The sequence below is a fragment of the Anser brachyrhynchus genome, assembly GCF_964034855.1.
Source record: "Anser brachyrhynchus genome assembly, chromosome: 5".
Taxonomy (NCBI): Eukaryota; Metazoa; Chordata; class Aves; order Anseriformes; family Anatidae; genus Anser; species Anser brachyrhynchus.
In genome coordinates this window covers 26066984-26087716 of record NC_137699.1, presented here as the reverse complement: position 1 = coordinate 26087716, position 20733 = coordinate 26066984, and the positions used below count along the sequence as shown (strand labels likewise).

The 20733-nt window shown below is 43.2% G+C and overlaps 1 protein-coding gene across 2 annotated transcripts in view; it reads right to left on the bottom strand.

Annotated features, from left to right (window-relative positions):
- The window catches only part of SPRED1 (sprouty related EVH1 domain containing 1), a 57094-nt gene extending 37487 nt beyond the window's left edge, over window positions 1–19607 (bottom strand). For both annotated transcript variants that reach the window (XM_080594799.1, XM_080594800.1), the window contains exon 1: window positions 19326–19607. In XM_080594799.1, coding sequence (XP_080450925.1) covers window positions 19326–19357 — 32 coding nt within the window. In that variant the 5' untranslated portion in view covers window positions 19358–19607. The remainder of the gene's footprint in view (window positions 1–19325) is intronic.
- Between the last annotated feature and the right edge of the window lie 1126 nt (window positions 19608–20733).

The following is a 20733-nucleotide window of genomic DNA, read 5'->3' as shown; positions in this document are numbered from 1 at the left end:
TGCAACTCTCATTTTCAGACCTCCTGATTAATTGTAAGATTTTATTCATAGGAGTTGTCTAAACAGTCATATACACAGAGTTCTACCAGTGATTCAGCATTTGTAGGTTTGCAGCAAAAATTATTTGATCTTGTGGGATAATAGGAAGGCAACTAAACCTGCTCACCTAAATCCAGCCTGAACGAATCCCTACCCTTTCTCCTCCCTCAGTCTCGGGGCACAATTCTGCTACTTCCTTTGTGTTAGCTCAAACTATTATGCAACGGTGAAGAGAGCTGGTTGCGCAACCTAAGCAGAAAATCCAACAACCCAAAAACATTGCTTTGACAGATCAGTGCCCCAAATCACCTGCAGTCATTCTCCTCAGATCTAAGGCAAAGGCAGCGTTGGTGAATGCAAACAAAGGTAACTCCCCCTTTCAGAGGCAGCCCAAAATGAAGCCCAAAGTTTCATCATGAGAAATGCAGATTTACAGATTTAAAAGCTTATGTTATTGTTATTATTTTTGCATTTATATAAATTCACCTTTAATCCAGAGGAAAGACACAAAAGTTCTCTATTCCATATATAAATTTTAATTCTAAATGGTTCTCGCACAGCACCCTTTCCTTTAAACTGCTTTAACTCTGGTTTAAATCAATCTGAAGCTGATGACCAATGGAGTAGCAGGGTGTCTAACATAAAAATCCATCTGTTCCTCCTATATAGTACTGGAAAGCCACTCAAAATTACCCCTTTCCTTTAAAAGGCTCAGAAAACAAGAAAAATTTCCTCTTGCATGTGACCTATTTCAATCAATGTGGATGTACTATGCACACACTTCCACCATCAGGTGTGCATCTTAGCCAAATCTCAGTCAGCCAGTACGTTTCTACAACAGTGTTTTCCAGATATATCTATTAGTGCTAACATTCAGTTGCACTTAAAAAAAAAAAATCAAGCTAAAGGCTGAAAGCACCGCAGCATTGCTTCAGAATATGAAGTAAATTCTTTTACCATTCTGACTTGAAACAAGCCCTACAAGCCTGTTTATTCATTTGTATTTGATCCTTACATTCCAGCTTCCTGATCAGCAGCTACACAGTTAAGAACTGATGCTATTAGAATAAACTTCTGGTGGGAAGTGCTAAGAATTCACCCCGCTGCCTACCAATCTATCCAGAAATCTGTTCTCACTCCTACTTCCTCCTGTCTGTTCCTCTCTGAAACAGCAGTAGGGGGGTAGGGAGTTTGCCTTTCCTCTACTGGATCACAGTTGTGTACATGAACTATACCAGACCATATGGCAATCTCTTTCAATTTGTACGAGGCAAAACAAGCTCCCTAGCAGCCCAATCCAAAGAGATCCAGATAAGAGAGAGCTACAGATACCAAGCGCTCACATTTCTGCATCCACACAGACCAGTTCCTAAATTCTGCCCATTGATCAAGGTAACGTTTTGCTTCCAGAATTCTTCAGGACAGCAAGACACTTGCCCATATCCACACACACACCTTCACACTTATACATTTACAGCTGACATTACTAACATTTACAGCGCGCTCCAGGTTTTCCCTCCCTTGTACACAAAACTAGCCGGCTGCCTACATGCAACTTGGAGTAGCTGGAGAAAAAACGAAGACTAGGATGCATAATTCAGCACACAGGAAGGCTCTGACTTGAGGAAAATTACTGTATTAAATGAAAACCAGTGCCTGTTTAATGAGCAACACATGCAGAGGATGATCCTACTCACAAGAAAGTAAAGCTGAAGGGAAAGGTTGAAAGCTGAAAAGAGTAATCTGTCACTGCCTGGAACCTGATAGACTGAGGCAGGCTAACCAGAAACACATCAGGATGGATTTTAAACATTTTATTGAACACCAACGTGCAAAAATCCAATAAAAACCAACCCACAGTCACAGGACCTCAGGAGAAATCCCATTACCCGTGCTCAACAAGAACGGATAGGCATCTCACAAGGGCACAACTTTTGCATATGTGAAGTTGTTATTTAGCTCTTTGGTAAAACAGGGTTATGGGATCAAATACAATGGAATAGGACCTTGCTCATTTCCTTTTCTTTAAAGTTAAAAAGATTGTAAGATTGAAAATCAAGTCTGCATAACAAAGTAATAATTAAATTTTACAACAGTTTTTGGTGTGGCAACCAACTATTTTGAGTAAAATGGTACAAAACTTTGTCTACCTTGCCATATCAAGTTTTAGCAAGCATTACTTAAATGAACATGCAGGAAGCTGACTTGCCAGAAAATAGCTCCCTCAGCTGGAACTGCACAATTTTTACTTTTTAATGAAGAGTTGAATTAAACTTGTAGAGTCATTAAGTAATTAAATTATATTTGCATAACACAATAATCTAGTTTTCTTACTTTGACTCTACTGTTCAGTATCACGTTCTGAACATCTTTAATATCATATAGATAGCTTATTGAGAACAAGAAGCAGATTTATCATGGGGAGAGGTGAGCAAACCAAAAGCAGCCTAAGGGTAATGGGCAAAAAACCCACACCGAGACAGGTGACTGCCAACTAGCTGGATATACACCTGGGGTCTGTCTAAAATAAAATATAACTACAATAAGAATTGAAGCTTGACTATAGCTTGCCATTGCTTCATTCCTTCTTCAGCTTTAATGTTGTACACAATATAGAGACAGACACGGGCCTTACATGGTATGACTGACATTGTTCTGCCTTTAACTTACAGGTGTTAGTACATCTGTAAAGTGCAATTACAGATCCGTGACACTTGTTATATTAATACCATCCACTCTACATTAAGGTTAAATATTTATCCCTCTGGAAATTAAGAAATTCAAACATTTCTGTCTGTGCACAGTTCATAAAAAAAAAGGACAAAGAAATAAGGAATCGTGTGACTAAGATTTTAACAAAATTGAGCCCCAAACTAAGAGGAAACCTAACCACAGCTGTACTTTTCCTAAAGATGCAAATGATTTACTGTAACACTCCTGTAGCCATGACTAAAGATTGCTACTTCCAGAATAACAAAGAAAAATAATTTTCTTGTAGATGATAAGCAGCAATGAAAAGAAGGAACCTTTTTATTTTCTTGGTTCTGCTTTTTGTTATTGTGAATTACAAAGATTAAATCCAAAAACTTAAAAGGTTCAAATGCTACTGTGAAAAAGCTTAAGGGTGTTAACTCTCCCTCACTTAAGCCTTAAATTTAACACTGGCAAGTAGACATTGAAGATGTCACTAGCCTGTTAAATTTCCAATGTTCAGAAGACAACTGTTAAAAAAAACTCCAAAAGAAAGCTTGAAATTGATGTTTAACAGCAATGAGTTAAAATATTAAGTAGTCTAAAAGTTAAAATTAAAATATTAAAAATGCAGAAGTCCAACAGGGTGATATAGAATTCAGAAAGCTCACCAAACCTCTTTAGAAACAAGTTTCTCTAATTCACGCCACAATAATTTAAGGTTCAGTTAGTGTCAAGCACCATTATTTCTTAAGGGCTTTTCTCAGACAGATTATATGTCAAATAGATTTAACCCCAGAGATGTAACATGATCTTATAATAGTTATGACTAAATTACAAGTTTTAAAGTAGACAGCCATCAAAGTAAGGAGAACAGGCAATCATGGATTCAGGAAATGTACATTCCCCCATAGTCAGCTAATGGCAACTTTAATAGGATGTGATGGATTTTTCTCCACCAGGAGAAAATACTGCCTGCATTTCTGCTTCAACAACCCACGCCAGCTGACTAATGGAGTTATATTTTTGTCTCGTATGAGGATGGTTACTTGCCCATCCTCTAGCAGTTGCAGAATGAAACAGTAACAGCAGCTGCGGGGTGAACAGAAAAGCTGCTCTATTTGGTAGCCGAGATCCAAAGCACAGGCCTTTTCCTCCAACAGTGGAGCTCATTTTCTGTCACAGGGTGACGAAAAGACACAGTGCAGAACAAGACCACTTTTAGGGCTTAAAGTAGCCTACTGAAGGCACTTTTAAGGAGTAAAAAAAATAAAATAAGAATCTTCGTGGGGAAGTACAGGATTCACAGGAATTAAAAATAGGGTTCTTGGACAGATAAGGGCTCTTAAAGCTTAAAAGTTGTTGGAAAGATCCTCGTGGATCAAACCATATTTCTTAAAAACAACTTTTATCAAATGCTGTTAAATGTAAAAACTCTTTACCTTGGTATAATAATAAGCCTAATCATGAAAGACCTGTCCCAAAGAAAGACTTCTGCCACACTCTCTACTGAATAATCAGCATATGCCTGCACTAGAAACATCTTTTTATGCAAGTATTTGGGCTTCAGTCCTGCAAAAATTTAAATATATCAGTCTGAGTAGACCTACAGATCTCCGTGGAAGTCTACAGAGTTTATCACACACACAAATGCTAACACATATTTATAAGCCTTGCAGGATAATTGCTTTTGGCAGGATATAAATAACACCGCTATAACGTGTTTCAGAATCGTGGTCTCCTGCCTTCAGAAACAGGAGCTCTGGTGAAGCCTGTCACTCGTCATATACAGAATGGCAGCTGCAGAGCCCACAGAGACATTTAAACTTCTCTTTGCATTTTCTTTAAAATCTCAGAATAGCGTATGGGCATTCTTTTAAAGTAGCAAGAAAGCTAATGAATAAAGCCTACAAAAATTGCCTAGAAATGCCTTCTTACTAGTGCCATGAATACTACTGGTAGGACTGGAAGCAGTTCTTAGACAAACTATCTATAGCTTCCAAACAGCACATCAATTAGGCAGTGGGGTTTACTAGGTATTTCTCTAGAACCTAATGCACTGGGTGACAGGGCAATAACTCAATACGAGAAACAGTCTTAATAAAGGACTCTAATGTTCGCTGTACTATACTTCAATGAAAAAGCTTAAAAATCTGCTACAAGAAGAGCTTTCAAATAGCGAGACAGGCATCTGAAATAATTTTAGAAACCTAATGCTGGTAGTTTGCCTAATTGACTTTTAAATGCATACCTAAAGCTAGGCCTTAGATTTCTCTCCTTACTTGTCAGTCTTTTTCATCTTTTCAGAATTGTCTTCCTGTCTCTTTTGCCTTTCATTTTAACTTCCAGTAGGGATAAACTCGAGCAAAGAAAGGGAGCTTTGGTGAGTGCCAATGCCACCGAGAATTGCGCGCGGGGCATCCATCACCTCCCGCAGGCAGCACCGCTCCCGCCAGCCCCGGCTGGGGCTGAGACCTCTCTGGCAGGGGGCCCAGCTCTAAGAAAGGGAGAGGAATTAATATACTTTGTAGACACAGATAGCTCTTACAGCATATTTACTTGTCCTGCCATTTTTCCCCTGCTTCACTCCATTTTTTTTCCCATGAGATACCTTCCTTTCTTTAATCCCACCTTGATAAAAATGAGACAGTTTTGCTAACGATACATCTTTGAGATTTTACAGCTGAGAAAGCATTGTGTGCAGCAAGAACAGCAGTGGTATAATTTACTTCTGAGAAACTGCCTATAAGAAGTTCAACAATACTAATAGCAACAAGGGGAAAAAAGTAATTTAAAATACTTGGCAGCTATCATAAGCAAATACAATTTCACATTTACAGTTTGTACTGCTTTGGCCCAAACAAACAAATTCATTGCATTCAATCAATTTCTATTAAATACATTTTGTTTCAGGTACAAAAATGACAGACTGACCTACGGAACACAGAAATAAATATGGATAATATTTAACTTTTAAAATCTAGAAGCCTTCTCGTTGCACCTTCGACTATGTATCTAGTGTGAAGCTGCATCTCAGAAAGTAGGTTAGATCTGATGATAAGAATGTACAGTCTTGGAAACATAATGAAACTGCCCTTCTGACAGCTGAGGTAGAAACAAAGCAGCTTGGAAGTACTCATGAGCCAGCCCTGACTGCCCTGGAGAATGAAGGAGAGGGCGCAGAAGTCCCCTTCCCACTTCAGGAGGTGCTCGTTCAAGGCCAAAGCCCAAGAGTGCCAGTACTGTCAATTCCCTTTCTCCTCCTAGTAGGATATTACTTTACATCAGAAAGCAAGCTGTTGACGCTGACATGAACATAAATGCAATGCATTTCCTAACAAAACCTGAATTGATAAGTTTTCCTCTTGAACCTTGTGTAGCTACTGGAAACACTGCTGTTTCATCTCATCACCTTATTCACGTGGTTCTTGTGAAACAAACTGTTTCGAGAAAAGAAATACCCATGCAGTACACAATGCTCTGAAACAATCCATTTAGATACTAAAACTAATTTCAAGTTCTAATACACAAACATGAACAGCAAACTAAGTGTACCAAGAGACTGAAACTGAATGATCTGGCATAGCAATTTCAGCTTACTTCAACTTCCAAATGCCTGAGAACACAACATTTACTCTGAGAACAGATAAGCCATCTAAAGCTAGACTGCTACTAAAGCAAAAATGAAGTACCACCAGACAACCACAAGGTAAAATTTTCCAACAAGGAATCAAGGAACAAATAATATAATCCATCCTGATGAGGAAACAGATATGCATGGAATTTAACCACATATAGCAAGTGGGAAAAGTCAGAGAAAGGATGTCAACAAGAATTTTTGTCAGATCCTTTACAGCAATTCTTATATTTTTATGTAAAGCATTAATATCTTAAAATAACAATAATTTAGTGCTATATTTTACTGTTTTGTAATGACCTTTGAATGCTTTGGGCACATAGTCTCTCTCTGAATGGCTTCAATATCTCGGGTATCAAGTTTCTCGAACATTTTCAAAGGGAGATTTCCAATGTCATTTCTAAGCAATGTTAAACCCAGAGAGGAAAAGTTTTAGCTGACCCCTTTGCAGCTTTAAGGTAGTTCTGACCATCATCTTCTTTGTCACAAAAACTTCCCCAAACTGTTTCAAACCATAGATCTGCTTTACCATTAAAAAGCAAACAAGTGAGCAGTTAAGTTCAGTGGATTTCAAATAAATCTACTCCCACTCTCCCTCATTAACTAATCTCAACTGTAAATTTGCTTTAGATGCTTTAAGAGGTGGCTATTAACTACAAAGAGGCAAAGTTATTTTGTGTGTCAAAATGACAGCACCAGTGCTGTTTATTCAGTGAAAACTGGATTTGTCAGGGTTGGTGAAACGCTGGGTATTAATGGAATTCTTTTTATTTCTATTTTAAAGGGCTTGTGTACTTACGTAACTTTACCTTATACTGAAATACTTCCCAGGTTGACAGAAAGGATTAAAATAACAGCATTCTGAAGAGTTAAGTATTTCAAATTATGTAAATAGTCTATCAAAACCCAATAAAACAAACCCACCTCTAGCACCTATCAGTCATACAACTACAAAACTTCATACTATTTGGGAAAGGCTTTTAAAAAGAAGTTCAGATTAACACCTCAATACAATAACAAAAAAATACACATCATAATTATGCAGATTTGCTTGTGAATATCCCTGTTCTGCATAGCTTTACAGAGGAATATCAACTTCCAGACCTTCAGAATTACAGACATAAATTCATGCACTCTCAAATGCTACCATGAACAATAAATTCGGCTCATCTCCTGTGGATCTTGGAACTTCACTTGGTAGCAGCCTCAACAACCAGATTTGTGAAGTGCCACTGCAAGGCTATGGATTGAAATTAATAAACCACACCCGAAACATTTTCATTTGTGAAGAACATGGTATGCAATGGAGTTCACAAGACTGGAGATTAATGAACAGAAGTTTTGTCATTAGGAAAAAAACAAAAAAGATACAGAGGTAATATATAATCCTGCCTACTTCCACTGACACATTAGAACAATTTCTGATCATGCTCTCTGTGGAGGTTGAAGGCATACAAATACTACCTGCCAACTTTAACCTTGAGAAGTATCAATCTGAACTTCCTGAGATGTACTGAAGTAATGCACCAAGAAAAGGTTAGACTAAGAGAACTTGCTGCTTTTAGACCAACACTGTTATTGCCAAAGGATATATTCCAAAGAATCATTCTCTGACAAAACTCACGGCAGAGGAAAGCAGAAAGCCTTTTGAAGAACATAATTTTCCCGTGTAAATAAAGACAACAAAATTTGCATCCTAACTGAAAATATGATACAACAAACTGATTTTCCTAGTCAATGATAAAAGCTTGAATAGCACCTTTCAATTTAACTGTTAAGACAACATTTCTTTAGAATAAAATATACCTTTTTGATAATACAGGAAAATAAGGGAGCATACAAAAAGAAGTCCTCTCTAACACACCCTAGATCATAGATGCTCATGCTAAAACTCGGAAATGACAGTTATGCTTTCTCCACTGTAAATATGCCTAACTATAATTGAGACACGGAAAAAAAAGTAGAAAACAGGTCATGTTACTACAGGGTTACACTCAGTGCAGATAGCATGAGATCTGCGCTCTGCCGAAGATGCTACATTTACCTCTGATAAACTTCAAATATTTTGTACACTGCCAAAAAGTAAACCTTCAACTTCACAAAAAGTAAAGGCATGTATAAACAACCCTCCCCTAAAATGCTCAAATACCACTGGAGGCACTGACTGGTGCCTCAGCTGCTTGCTGGTTTCTTTTCTGGCTTTGGTGTCCAAGACAATATATGGGCTTCAGAAGGTGAAGATAACTAACTCTTGAAGTTACCAGTAGCTGAAAAATGTGATTGATTTAAGCTGTAGTGACTTTCACTATTATTTGAATCCTCCTTTAAATTAGCAAACAAGAAGATTATAATCTTCCTTGACATATATACTCTATTTTCCTAATGAAAGGCTTACTAGCACTGTTTGGTAACCATTTGGTAGCAAGATTGGTAACCTAAATATCCTGATCTGCCCCAGGATGTAACCTTGCAATAATTTTTTTTTTAGTAATGTTTACAAAAGGAGGCATATTGTCTCCTTGTGTTTTTGTACTATTGTACAGAATATTTACATTCTTAATTTTTTACTTTAGGGTGGAAAACAGTGAATTACTGTTTTGTATCCTGGACACTGAAGCTTGAGAATTAAGTTAAACTGACTTGAATCACAGATGTATGTTATTATTATTAGGATTATGTTCTTGTTATCCCAGACCAGCGACGTTTCTCAACTTTGAATTAACTAAAACAAAACCAACACTTCCTAAGGAGACAACCACTAAGAAAACTTGGTTTAACACTCAGACTGTGGTTTTGTGCATCTTATCTGGCAATTTCTACACTTCAGCAAATGCAAGATAATAAAAAGCATAATGATTTAAAGCAATCTTTCACTTCTATAAACAATTAAATATTTCTTCAGAATGTTTTAAGAGTACTCAGCTCCCACCCCCAAATATTGCTCTCGCTGCCTGAGAAACAAACAGGGAAGCAACCTTAGAAAATAGTTGGTCAAAATTACTCTGGCCCTTGAGAAATGACACTCCTTCCTTCCTTTGACATGTAAAAGTTACACAGGATCTCTCTTGTAACTTCTCTACTGAAATAATCTCTTCCTGAAGCACATGGCAGAGATTTGGATCATCGTGCCTTATGTGGGATGGTATGTCGATCAAAGCTCATTGTTCACACCCACAAGTTGGAAGGAGCACGAAGACCAAACATTACTTTAAAGCTTTCACTTCCCCTTTTATCTTCAGTGGTGAGGATCAAGCTCATGCAGCACAGATATGCCAAAAGACAGAAAAGCCAATCCTGTACCTCCCAGCAATTGCTCCCACCTAAAAAAACAGCTGAAACAGTAACAGAATCAGTAAGATTCTTTCTAGTTATTCCAGGAGTTTAATCTATAGATTTTGTTCGGAAGCAAGGCTACACACAATTCTATACACATAACTCATAGCCTGTGGGAAGCATTTTGTCTTTCTACAACAAAGGGAACACATGTTTTTATTTGGGTTCTGTTTGTGCTGTCCCAGAGCGTCCAAGAAAAAACAAAAACCAAAACGACCTCACCACTTCAAAACCCAGAAAGATATGCCACTTTTAGGAGGAAATGAAAACAAAACCCAAGGAACAACAACAACAACCCCACACCCACAAGTAACAAGATGTCTAAGGCAAGACAAAAACAAAATAAGAAAACCACCCGAACTAGAGTTTGAATAGGCGTAGCATAGAAGGAAAGGCCTGAAGAGAAGAACCTGAAAAGCTCCTCTCCTCAGGTAAAAGAGCATATCGGCTTTCCTCTAGTTAACCACAACTTACTTCAGAAGGAGAATGAAAGCACACCAACAGGAAATAACACTGTACTAAACTACTACTAAATTCATGTCTTATTCTGGAGTATCTTCCTTTACTAGACCTGTTCTTCATCCAGATTTGGAGTAATAAATGAGTTCACGTTTTCTGCCTTGCTTCAGGGGGATAAATGTGGACACATTCTTCCTTTGCAGGACTAGGCAGCCGTAAGAGAGAAACCAAGGTAGCAAACTCCTGCTCTGGAAACCAAAGGAGCTCACCAAAAACCAAACCTGCTCACGCACTGGTGACAAACACACCAGCAACACACGTGCACAAGCCTGTTAGCGCTGCAACCCCTGCAGAGCACCCTAAGCCCATGACACAAGGTGCTAAAAAGCATGCAGTAAGGCAACACGGCTTGAGCTTCTGACCTCGTTTTGAAGCGGTCCCCTCCGCCCCACGGAGGCCCTGTAGGCCGAGCAGCGCCTGCTCTCCCTGAGAGACCCGGGTGGCTCCCGTAGCAGGCCCCTGGGAGACGCTGGGTCGCCTTCTGCAGGCCCTCCATTACCTGACGCAGGGCTGCCGACGTGCAAGATGCTTCCCCATTGCCATGGAAACAAAGTGCGTACATTTTAAGGTGCTACGGGGGCTCTGGGAAAGGATGCTTCAAGCTGCACGCAGCTAAGACAACGGGAGATATTTTGAGCTGGAGCCGCTCGTTCGCACAGATACAGAGAGCACACGGGTAGCATGCTAGGGATCAGCCCAACGCTGATGGGGTAGTGGCTGTGGGTGCTCCCGCAGCACGTGTGCCCATCCATGTCAGCAGCCTAACTGGCACCATGGCTAACACTCAAGGCGTACGTAGCTGCCGGTGTCATGACTTCTGCTAACAGATGTCATTACCGCCTTGGAAGAAGTAAAGCAGAAGGCAAGTTCAACATAATATATTACTCTCACAAATAACTTCTCAGAGAGAGTTTCCAAACTGAGGGGAAAAAACAAACCAAACCAACAAAACCAAGAGAAACCCATCTTTCAGATAAGGATTAAGAAAATCACGCTAGCAGAAGGGATACAAGAAACAGGCAACGAATCTGGATAGAATTACAGTAATATTACCAACATCTGAAATACTCCCATTGCTGAAATGTAAAGATTAAAGACTAAAACCAGATGAAACTGGAGAAACAACCAAACAAAAAAATCTAACAAGCCTATTAGAGGAACATTGCTTTACTTCTCATTATTAGTAGTTATGGAATTTGCACCCTTATTAGGATGCAGTGCCCAATGACAAAGAACTACCTGTGCTCAATCAGAAGGTGCTGCCCTCATTCCTGACACAGGATGAGCAACAAGTAAGGCAAGGAGCTGAAAAAAGGGAAAATGGGTGTTTCCTAATGTGAAGGTTTGAGAGCAGAACCCAGGCCGCGTGATTACAGTGCTGTCTCTGTCTCATTATCAAAATCATCAAAATTCATACCCCTTGGCCACGTGGATTATAATTGCACAATTTCTGTTTGGAAGCTTGGAAGTTCTCAAGCATTTCATTTTACAACTTTGCATTCTCTTAGCACACCCATTATATAATACTGGAACCAGTAATCAAAAGAACTTTTTTTTTTTTTAATTTTGCAAGACTGAAGACAGATTTTTTTTCCACGACATCCACAGCACAGATCAGCAGCACTCAAACTACAAGCGATATTTGTAATGAGATAGATAATTGCCCCTGAAAAGGAACAAACTGTGCTATTGTAAAATTTACCCTACAAAGAAAGTTCCAATTTTTCTTGTTCTTAAAGGGAGTACAGACCAGGGATTAGCAACAGGAAGTAGAGCTCAAAAACAGAAATTTGGTACATAAGGTCAGCCACTCACCTAGAAAACAAACAAACAAACAGATTTTCCTATTTTAGAGATTTTAGAGGCATGGGACCCAACTCTTACTCATGAATTACTCTGTACACCTTTCAAACCCACGTTCCTCTTCCAAGCTCAGCAGATATTGGCCTCGATGGCAGGCTTCACGTTACGGTGTGCTGTACGGGAAGCCAGGCCAAGCGTGCCACACTCCGGAAGAGAAGTACCTGAGGGCACTGAGCACTTCGTCACGTCTGAGAGGCTGACAAGTTTTGAGGAAGCTACATAAAAATTCCTACATCAGAGCAGTCTCTGTACTCCCACCTTTCACTACCCTTATTTAATCTTTTCAAAAGGTTAAAGAGAGAAGTCACTTCTGCCCTCAAGCTTTATACCACTTCACCAAAACAGTTCTGCAGTTTCTGAAAGAAAAAAATTGCAGACAGGAGCCTTCACCGAGAGCTCTCTCTTGCCAATTATGCTTTTAATTAGCTTAGACAATCAGTTTCAGTGGCAATTTTTAATAAACTGCACCCTAGTTTTCAGTATTTGTTTTATTAATGAAATTCCTGATACTTCTTATCATTACACTCATTTATTGACAGCGTTTGACTTCACTAAAACTGAAATAACTCACTTTCATTCTTGCTTCGACAAACTTCTGTCAGTGTCGCAACCTGTCAGTGCATGTCAAAGAAAAAGAGCATTTCGCAACAGTGGTCAGACCTTCTTGGGGAAGATGTAGGTTTTTTCTTAAAAAATAATTTTAAAAAGTCCAGAAAAAGACTTTCCATAGACTTTAAGGAAGCCTGCTCTCACAAACCATTCAAGCGAAATGGCTCACATATGTCTGTAAGGCTCCTGAGCAGGTGAAGTGTTTGACTCGTAGTAGAAGCATGGATTACAGGACTTCCTCACCCAGCAAAAGTATCCCATGCAACAGTGGTCATATTTTTCAACCACAAGGATCTTGGGGGGGGGAGAATAACTTGCCACCTTTTTTTAACATGGTTTAGATGTTTTGGTGGCATACATTTGGGCAATTCTCATGCAGCACATATTAGGAGAGTATTTTCTTATGCTCTGTTCTGCATTGCTGTTACCAAACTTGTGTTCATATCCATGGCATATTTTCCTTGTTTGAAGTATTTACTATCACATAACAGTGAATTCTTGGAGACAAAAATGCGTGTGAGCTCCTTACATAGATGTATTTATCATGACTGCACTGGGATTTTATTCTTTGCCCGCTTTAAGTTGGAGCAGTGGGAATTATGGATTGCAAAAGTGTGCAACAAGTCTGCTATTATTTAATTACAGGAACATTTATAATAAATTTCAGTACTCAAAAACACTTAAATGCATATTTTCGGTCCCTCAGCATATCTAAAAATTTGTTTTTTTTGCTTTTTAAAAAATTATTTTCTTGTCACAAATAGAAGAACAGTGAATATAACACAGAGAATATAAAAAAAGTATTTTCTCAACAAACTCATACAAGAAATATCAGCATGAGCATAATGAATAAGATAAGCTGGAAAAGATGTGCAAACATGCACATAAAATGTCTGCTCAGTTCTTACAAGTAGGTGTTGTTCAAAACCACCATCGTCTTAGAGACTGAGTTCTATAACAGATACTATTCAAAGAGGAGGAGAGATATACCATGTTTACCATGGTACTGTATACCATAAAATATGTTACCATATAGGACATGATACTGCATCATTTATGAAAAAAGCACATGGAGTAGTGCCAGCCAACATATTTTATGAAATCATATTTTAATCATCAGCAGAAGACCTATTCTCTTACCAAGAATAGGAAAAATAAATTTAAAAAAAAAGCATGGATTGCCTTAAATCTAGAAATATTGGTTAATACAACATACCAAAAGAGCACCCGGTTCTCTTCCTTCCTTTAAATAAGAAGTATTGCTGAAGATTATTTCTGCTGAATACTAAGGCTGGGTGGAGAACACCCCTAACAAGGTATCAAAGCACAGAAAAATGTTGCAAATACATGGTACAAATATTCCAAAATAAAATACTTTAATAAAGATATAAACATTGCCACCAATCATTAAATAAATATTTTGCAACTAGGAGAGCTTTCAGATAGAGTAACAAGTATTTTCAAGGGAGAGGAGGAGTAGATTTTGAGGAACCACGATAGATCCATTCAATTTCTGTTTGCAACCAATTCCAGCTGTTCAGTAGCTATGCAAGCTATGCTAGTTAAATCTGTTTGCTTAAATACTGAACATGTGAACAGAGAGGAAAAAGACAAAGATGGTTCATTTTTAAAACACCCATAAAGAAACAGGGAACCTCAACAACATGGCAACCCCCAGCAAGCTCTCCGGGTCCTTTAAGGAAACTGCAACCCATTCAATCAGGGGAGAACAGTAAGAGTGAGAAAGCAAACATTTAAGCATCAGAAAATACAGTTTAAGACAATGTATGCTGTAAACCATATCATAGTTTTTTTGTTTTGTTTCATTTTTATATCAGAATCAGAGTGGTAAAAACCCAAACTGACAAAAGTATTTCCGTTGTCTCCTTCTTCAACTTGCATCAGTATTCTGAATAGTATTTTTTGTTTCTGCTGTTTGTCAGATCCCATCAAGTCATCACCAATGCATATGATTTTCCCAAATATTCACAAGAATGGCTAAACAAACAAAAAAAGAAAAATGCCAGTGTTTAGCCTAAAAACACCAGGAATGCCCTCGGCTTTAATCCTGTGACTTCTGGTCCTGTCAAGATATATTCCTTTCAAGAAATGTCTTTACTTTAGAAGCGTACACTGATGCCGTCACTGCCATTTTAACAGCTCAGGCACATTAGATTTTAAACAAACAAACAAGGAAAAGATTGTCATTTCAAAATTCAAATATCACAGGCTCCAGTTATGCTGAAACAGACAGAAAACATATTTTATGCAGTACCACAATAATCAAGTAATGTTGCTAAGTTGAACCTTTAAAAAAAATAAAAATAAAGTCTTGGCTTCCAGATTATGTAATATGTAAATTCAGTTTCACCTTCAGAATAGCACTGCGTAGCATAAAGCCAAAGAGACGGCAAGAAGCCATTCACAAAACTGGAAGAGCCTCCCAGGGACTCTAAATAAAGAGCCATCCCCACAAAAGAAAATATATCTGAATTGCAATGATTTCATCATATAACTGAGTGGTTTAGAAGACACTTTCCCCAAAACAAACATTATTTTTTTTTAAAAACACAAATTCCTTATATTAAGGGATGAAGAATTCTGAAGCCTGTATATGCCCTCAGCAGCAGAAATAAAATTAGCCTGCTGAAGCATGTTAAAATCCTTTCAGAACTAATAAAAACAAGCTAGATGGCTTCTCTGTCTCAGATATGATCTCATGCTCATCTTTCAGCATTTGGGCTTGGACTATGAGGAATTCTGAAGCCCATATGAAACATAAACAGTATCTTCATTAATATTCAGGGAAGATATATGAATAGGGCAAGAATTTTATTTCAAATCAACACGTGAGGCTGTTTAGACCATCATAATCTAGAGGTTGTTAAGCGCACAGCATTAGTGTATACTCAGCGTTTCTTTATCATCTCCAGAATTAAATTATCTAGGAAAACGAGCATGAGGTTACCTATACCGGAGGAGCAGAACGACTCATATATGACAGCCTGAATCTATACAAACGCAGTACATAAAAACCCCTCAAGGTTTAATTCAGGAGCACAGGCATTCCCTCAGAAAGAGAAGGGGCCACCTGCACCCCAGAGGAAAGTCAACAAGCAGCGCTCCTACTTTTCAATGGAGCAACTCGGACTCCATCTTAATCCTGTCATCATTCATCCCTACTGAATAGGCACTACATAACGTAACATTTCTTCTGTTTTACCCAACACTGAAACCCAGCAGCATTTCCAGACACCAATAAAATCTGCCATCAAATTAGGAATCGTGTACAGTGCCTGCTGATCTGCTTACTTTGACATTATTATGTTAATTTGCACGAACAGTAGATTGACCCACAAGGCCACACATCCTACTAATTCCTTCATTTAAAAACTAATGGCATCTGTGAACACCACATTCTGTTTGCACTGACCACACTGCTCACAGAACATCACCGAGGGAAAAGAAATAAATACAGATATGTATCTGGAAAGGTATAGAAGTACTCTCAGTTAACTAACACCTAACTGACAAACACAATGAAATCTTTACAAGAACAATCAAAAAATCACCACGAAGAAGATTCGGCCACGGCAATCAGAATTTTATACAGCTGCCTTCCACGTGCTCACAGCCGACAAGAAACCAAACAGTCCATACTGCAGCTTTTTAATTAATCTTTCCTACCACACATTACAGCTTTTTAATATTATTAACTGAGGTCAATTTCTAGACACCACAAATCTTTATGTCTCGCTCCATGAAGCCAAGTTTTATAAACAAAGAATAATGCTCAATTACCAGAATATTCCTGGTAGCCACAATGACACGAATGTGTTGCAAAGTACCCGTATTCACCCTTGCATGCTGAGAGTTTGTTAATGAAATCAAGGCCATTGATGATATCAATTATACCAACACAATTAAACACAGTGAACTTTCAATATACTATGTATTTCAATTTGTAGATCTGCCCTATTTCCACAAAGGATTTATTTAGAGCTTCAGTCATATTTCTCCTCCATTTACAGTGGCAGTCTGTGCTACGTGCAAAATCAACCAAAGAGGAACGACGACTCTGGCCTTGCCAGAAATGCTGTCAAAACAGCAAAGGAAACTGAGAAATATTTTTTTTCCTCTCCAGTTAGAGCTGCTTTTGATATTCTAAGAACTGAAGTAAAAATATCTGTTCTGTGAGAAAAAGCCCTGCTGTTGATAATGCATTGTTAGGTTATATACATTTAGCCGTACAGCAACGCCGGATTAACTCAAACTAAATGCTGCATGTGAGCTTTCTTTTCTCATTTTAAGTAAATGATCAGTAACCTTTCAGGTATTCTTTTAGCTCTCAATAATGACAAAGCCTCCTCCACTCCACAAGTGTATAATTAAGGATCACCTCAGTATAATTAGTTAAGATAATGAAACAGTGTGTTCACCAGCGATGAACATCACCATTTTAACACTGGCAACCGCAGAACAGTTGCATCAAACCATTGCACTGCCTGCCGTAGTGATCCTTCATCGCTGAATTACATTCAACTATTTTTAAAGGAACATTTCAGAATATTTAAAGCCAAAGTTAATATTTTGACCTCTGGATAGCTTATGCCACGTTAAAAACATCTCTCTGTAATTCTGATATTTCAGAGGCGCTTTCTGCAAAGGTATCGGTTCAGGAGAAGCGCTGACACCTGATCTGCCATCAAATTCTCAAAGTAAACAGCCCACGACGGGCTGCATTGCCGATCTCTACCAATGTAGCAGTCTCCAGCGTCGCCTGCATTTCTTCCAGGCAACGTTTGCAGCCGCCTCGTTAGGTGTGCCCGCCTGCCTTCCACACTGCGCTGCTCCCCTGCAGACACGAGTTGGCAGAGCTCAGTAAAGAGCAAACGACCAAAAACCGGTTCAAAAATCGGCTCGGAAGCCCGTCCCTACACCGAGGTCGGTTTTCACTGTTCCACGTTTGGGTGGCGCTGCCGGAGGGGGAGGCCCGGGGGGGGGGGGGGTTTCCGAGCAGAGCTCCTCGGGGCCGGGCGGTCCTGGGAGGTGAATGCGCCGCGGGGGCATTTACCGAGGCAGCCCTCCCTCGGACAACAGGGGCGGGGGGCAGCCCCCCGCGGCCCTCCCCAGCCCCTCACGGCTGCGAGCTGTCCGTCCGTCCGTCCGTTCATCCGTCCGTCCGTCCGCTCGGGCCGGGCCGGGAGCCCGCTGGGCGCCGGCACTGCGGCGCGCTGTGAATGGGCAGCCAGGTATTTTATGAATGGAGCGGGTCACGTGCTCGCGGCACCTCCCCGAGCTGCGCTTTCCCACAGCACCGCGTCAACGGGCGCCGAGCGGCAGCGCCGCGGGGCCCGGCGAGCCCCCGGCCCCGGCCGCCCGCTGCCCGCCCGCCCGCCGCTCCTCGGCACGGCGGGCCTGCCCCGCACGCCTCGCGGGGAGCCCTTGGCTGCAGGTCGCCGGTGCCGCCGCTCTCTCTTTTTTTTTTTTCCCCTCCCATTATTTTTTATTATTTTTTTTTTATGAATGGAGATTGTGGTATGCAAATGAGAGCGATTCACAAAAAAGAAAACATGGCGGCGGCGGCGGCTCCAGCGCCGGCCCCACTGACACCGCAGCGGCGCGGCCCGCATCGCATCGCCTCGCCTCGCCAACCCGGCCCCGACCCCAAAAGCAACCCCAAAAGCAACCCCAACCCCGGCCCTACCGGGATCCGGGGCGCGCCCGCGGGCACCGCCGCCCCCGCGCCGGGTGGGAAGGGGGAAATGGGAGGGGGGGAGTGCGGGCGGGGGGCGCCCCTCGGGCCCGACCCCTGCGGCGGGGAGCGGCTCCCCCCGGCCCGCGGCCGGGCGCTGCCCCGCACCATTCATAACAAGAGGGCCGCCCCGCGCAGCTCCACCGGGCAGCGAGAAGCCAGGCACCTCAACTTTCTTCTAATAATCGTAAAACAAAAGTTTCAAAATACCTTCTGCTTGTTTTTCACGGCCACAAACAACTCCCGTTTTTTCTGACAAATATTTCCCCCCTCCTACCCCCGTATTTATTTTTTTTAAAGCCATTACATGCACTGGGCTACGGCCGCACGCATACACATTCTCCTCTGGATTTCCTCCAGACCAGTCACGTTAAAAATATTAAGAGATCCTTGAACTGTCCCCTTCCTCTTTTAAAAAAAGAAGTCCCAAGTGCTCATTTAAAAAAAAAAAAAAAGAGGAAAAAAGAAAAAAGCAGGGCTTTAGGGTAGGTTTAAGCTGTATTTACACTGCCTGACTCATCCAATTAAAATTCAGGAGCAGTTTCCTGCAGGATGAAGCTCCCACACACTAGTTTCCATGCGAAATGTCTACGAGCAGTGGGCTGCTAGCGGGGCCGGGCCGTGCCCGCACCTCCCCGGGCGCTGCGAGCCCCCCGCCCGCAGCCTCCTTACCTGCGCCGGCCTCTCCCCCTTCACCGAAGCCCGCAGTTTGGGCACCCCCCGCGCACCGGGCTCCCTCACAAAGGGCAGCCTCGGGGCTTCCACCTCCGCCAGCGAAATGCGCAGTGTGGACACGGCCACGCGTGAACGCGCACGGCCAGACACACAGACATAGGGACAGACACACGGCCACCCGGACACGCGCGGCGCGGGGCTTACTCGTTGTTAGAAGCCGCCGTCTCTTCGCTCATTTTCTCCTCACCGTGATCCGAGGCGGAGCCGGAGCAGCACCGAGGCGGCCAGGGCGCAGCAAGAACTCACCAGAAACTTCACCATTGTTACCCCCCCGGTCCGCCCTCCCCGGCGAGGGCCAGAGCCGCGGCCCGAGGCGAGGACGGCGACCTCGATCCGGGAGAAGCCCCAAATCCCGCTGTCGGGCGCCGGAGCGGATCCCCCCCTGCTCTCCGGGGCCGGGGCCGGTGCACGCAGCGCTGGGTAGAGCCCACCCCGGCTAGAGGGGCGCGGAGCGGCGGCGCCGAGGCAGGGCTGCCCGCCGCCAGAGGCTGCACCGCGCCGTCCTCCCGCTGCGGCTCATCTCCCGCTGCAGCCTCCTTCGCTGCCCCCCCCTCTTCCTCCTCCTCCTCCTCCTCCTCCCGGCGGCGGTGCCGCCTCCCGCGCCCAGCCGGGGCACAAATTCCTCCGGACGCCGGCGCCGCCGCGGGCCGGGGGAAGGGAGGGGAAGGGGAGAGGAGGGAGGGGAAGGGAGGAAGGGAAGGGGCCGAGCGGCGGGGCCCGGCGCTGCCGCCCCCTCGGAAGCGAGGCTGGGCGCTGCGGAGGGAGGGAGCGGAGCCGGCCCCGCGGAGAAGGCTGGCGGCGGGGGGAGGGAGGCGATTTAAGGCAGCCGGGGGGGGGGGGGGGGGGGGCAGGGGGAGAGGGGCTGCGTCACGGCCCCCGGCCGAGGGGAGCGGGGGGCTGCGGGGCACGGGAAGCCCCCGGCCGCCGGACGGGGCTGCGGGCGGCCTGCGGCGAGTTCAGCAGCGCCGCTCCCTCCCCGGCCGCAACTCCATTAGCGGCCTCCTCCTCCTCCTCCTCGCAGGAAAACTGGGCGGAAGCGTTGGCTTCAAGCTCCTTCCGCCGCCACAGCTTGATCCAAAATAACCGCGGGGAGGGGAGGGAGGGGGGAGGGAAGGCAAAGGAAAGGAAAGGGAGGGGAGGAAGGACGAGCGAGGGGAAGAAAGCAGCCCCCTCGCCCGCTCTCCCTCCCGGCGGCTGCCCAGCGCCGGAGTTTCCCGAAAGTAGTCCCCGGGCCCCCCCGGCCCCCCCGGGGCGGCCTCCTCACGCCGTTCCCGGGCCTCCGCCGCCGCGGAGGGATCCGCGCCCCGCGCAGCCGCCGCCTCCCCCCTGCCGCGGGGGGCTCGGGGGAGCCCGGGCCGGGGTGGGGGCACCCCGAGGGGGCAGCACCCTGAGCCGGGGGGCTCCCGGCGGGGGGCCGGAGGAGCCCGGCGCGGCTCCGTCCCGAGCTTCCAGTTTTGGGGTGAAAAACACGAAACTTGGTGAAGCCGGCGGCGCCGCGGAGGCTGGGGACGAGGCGGGCGGAGCGGGGCGCGGTGGCGGCGGGGTGCGGGCA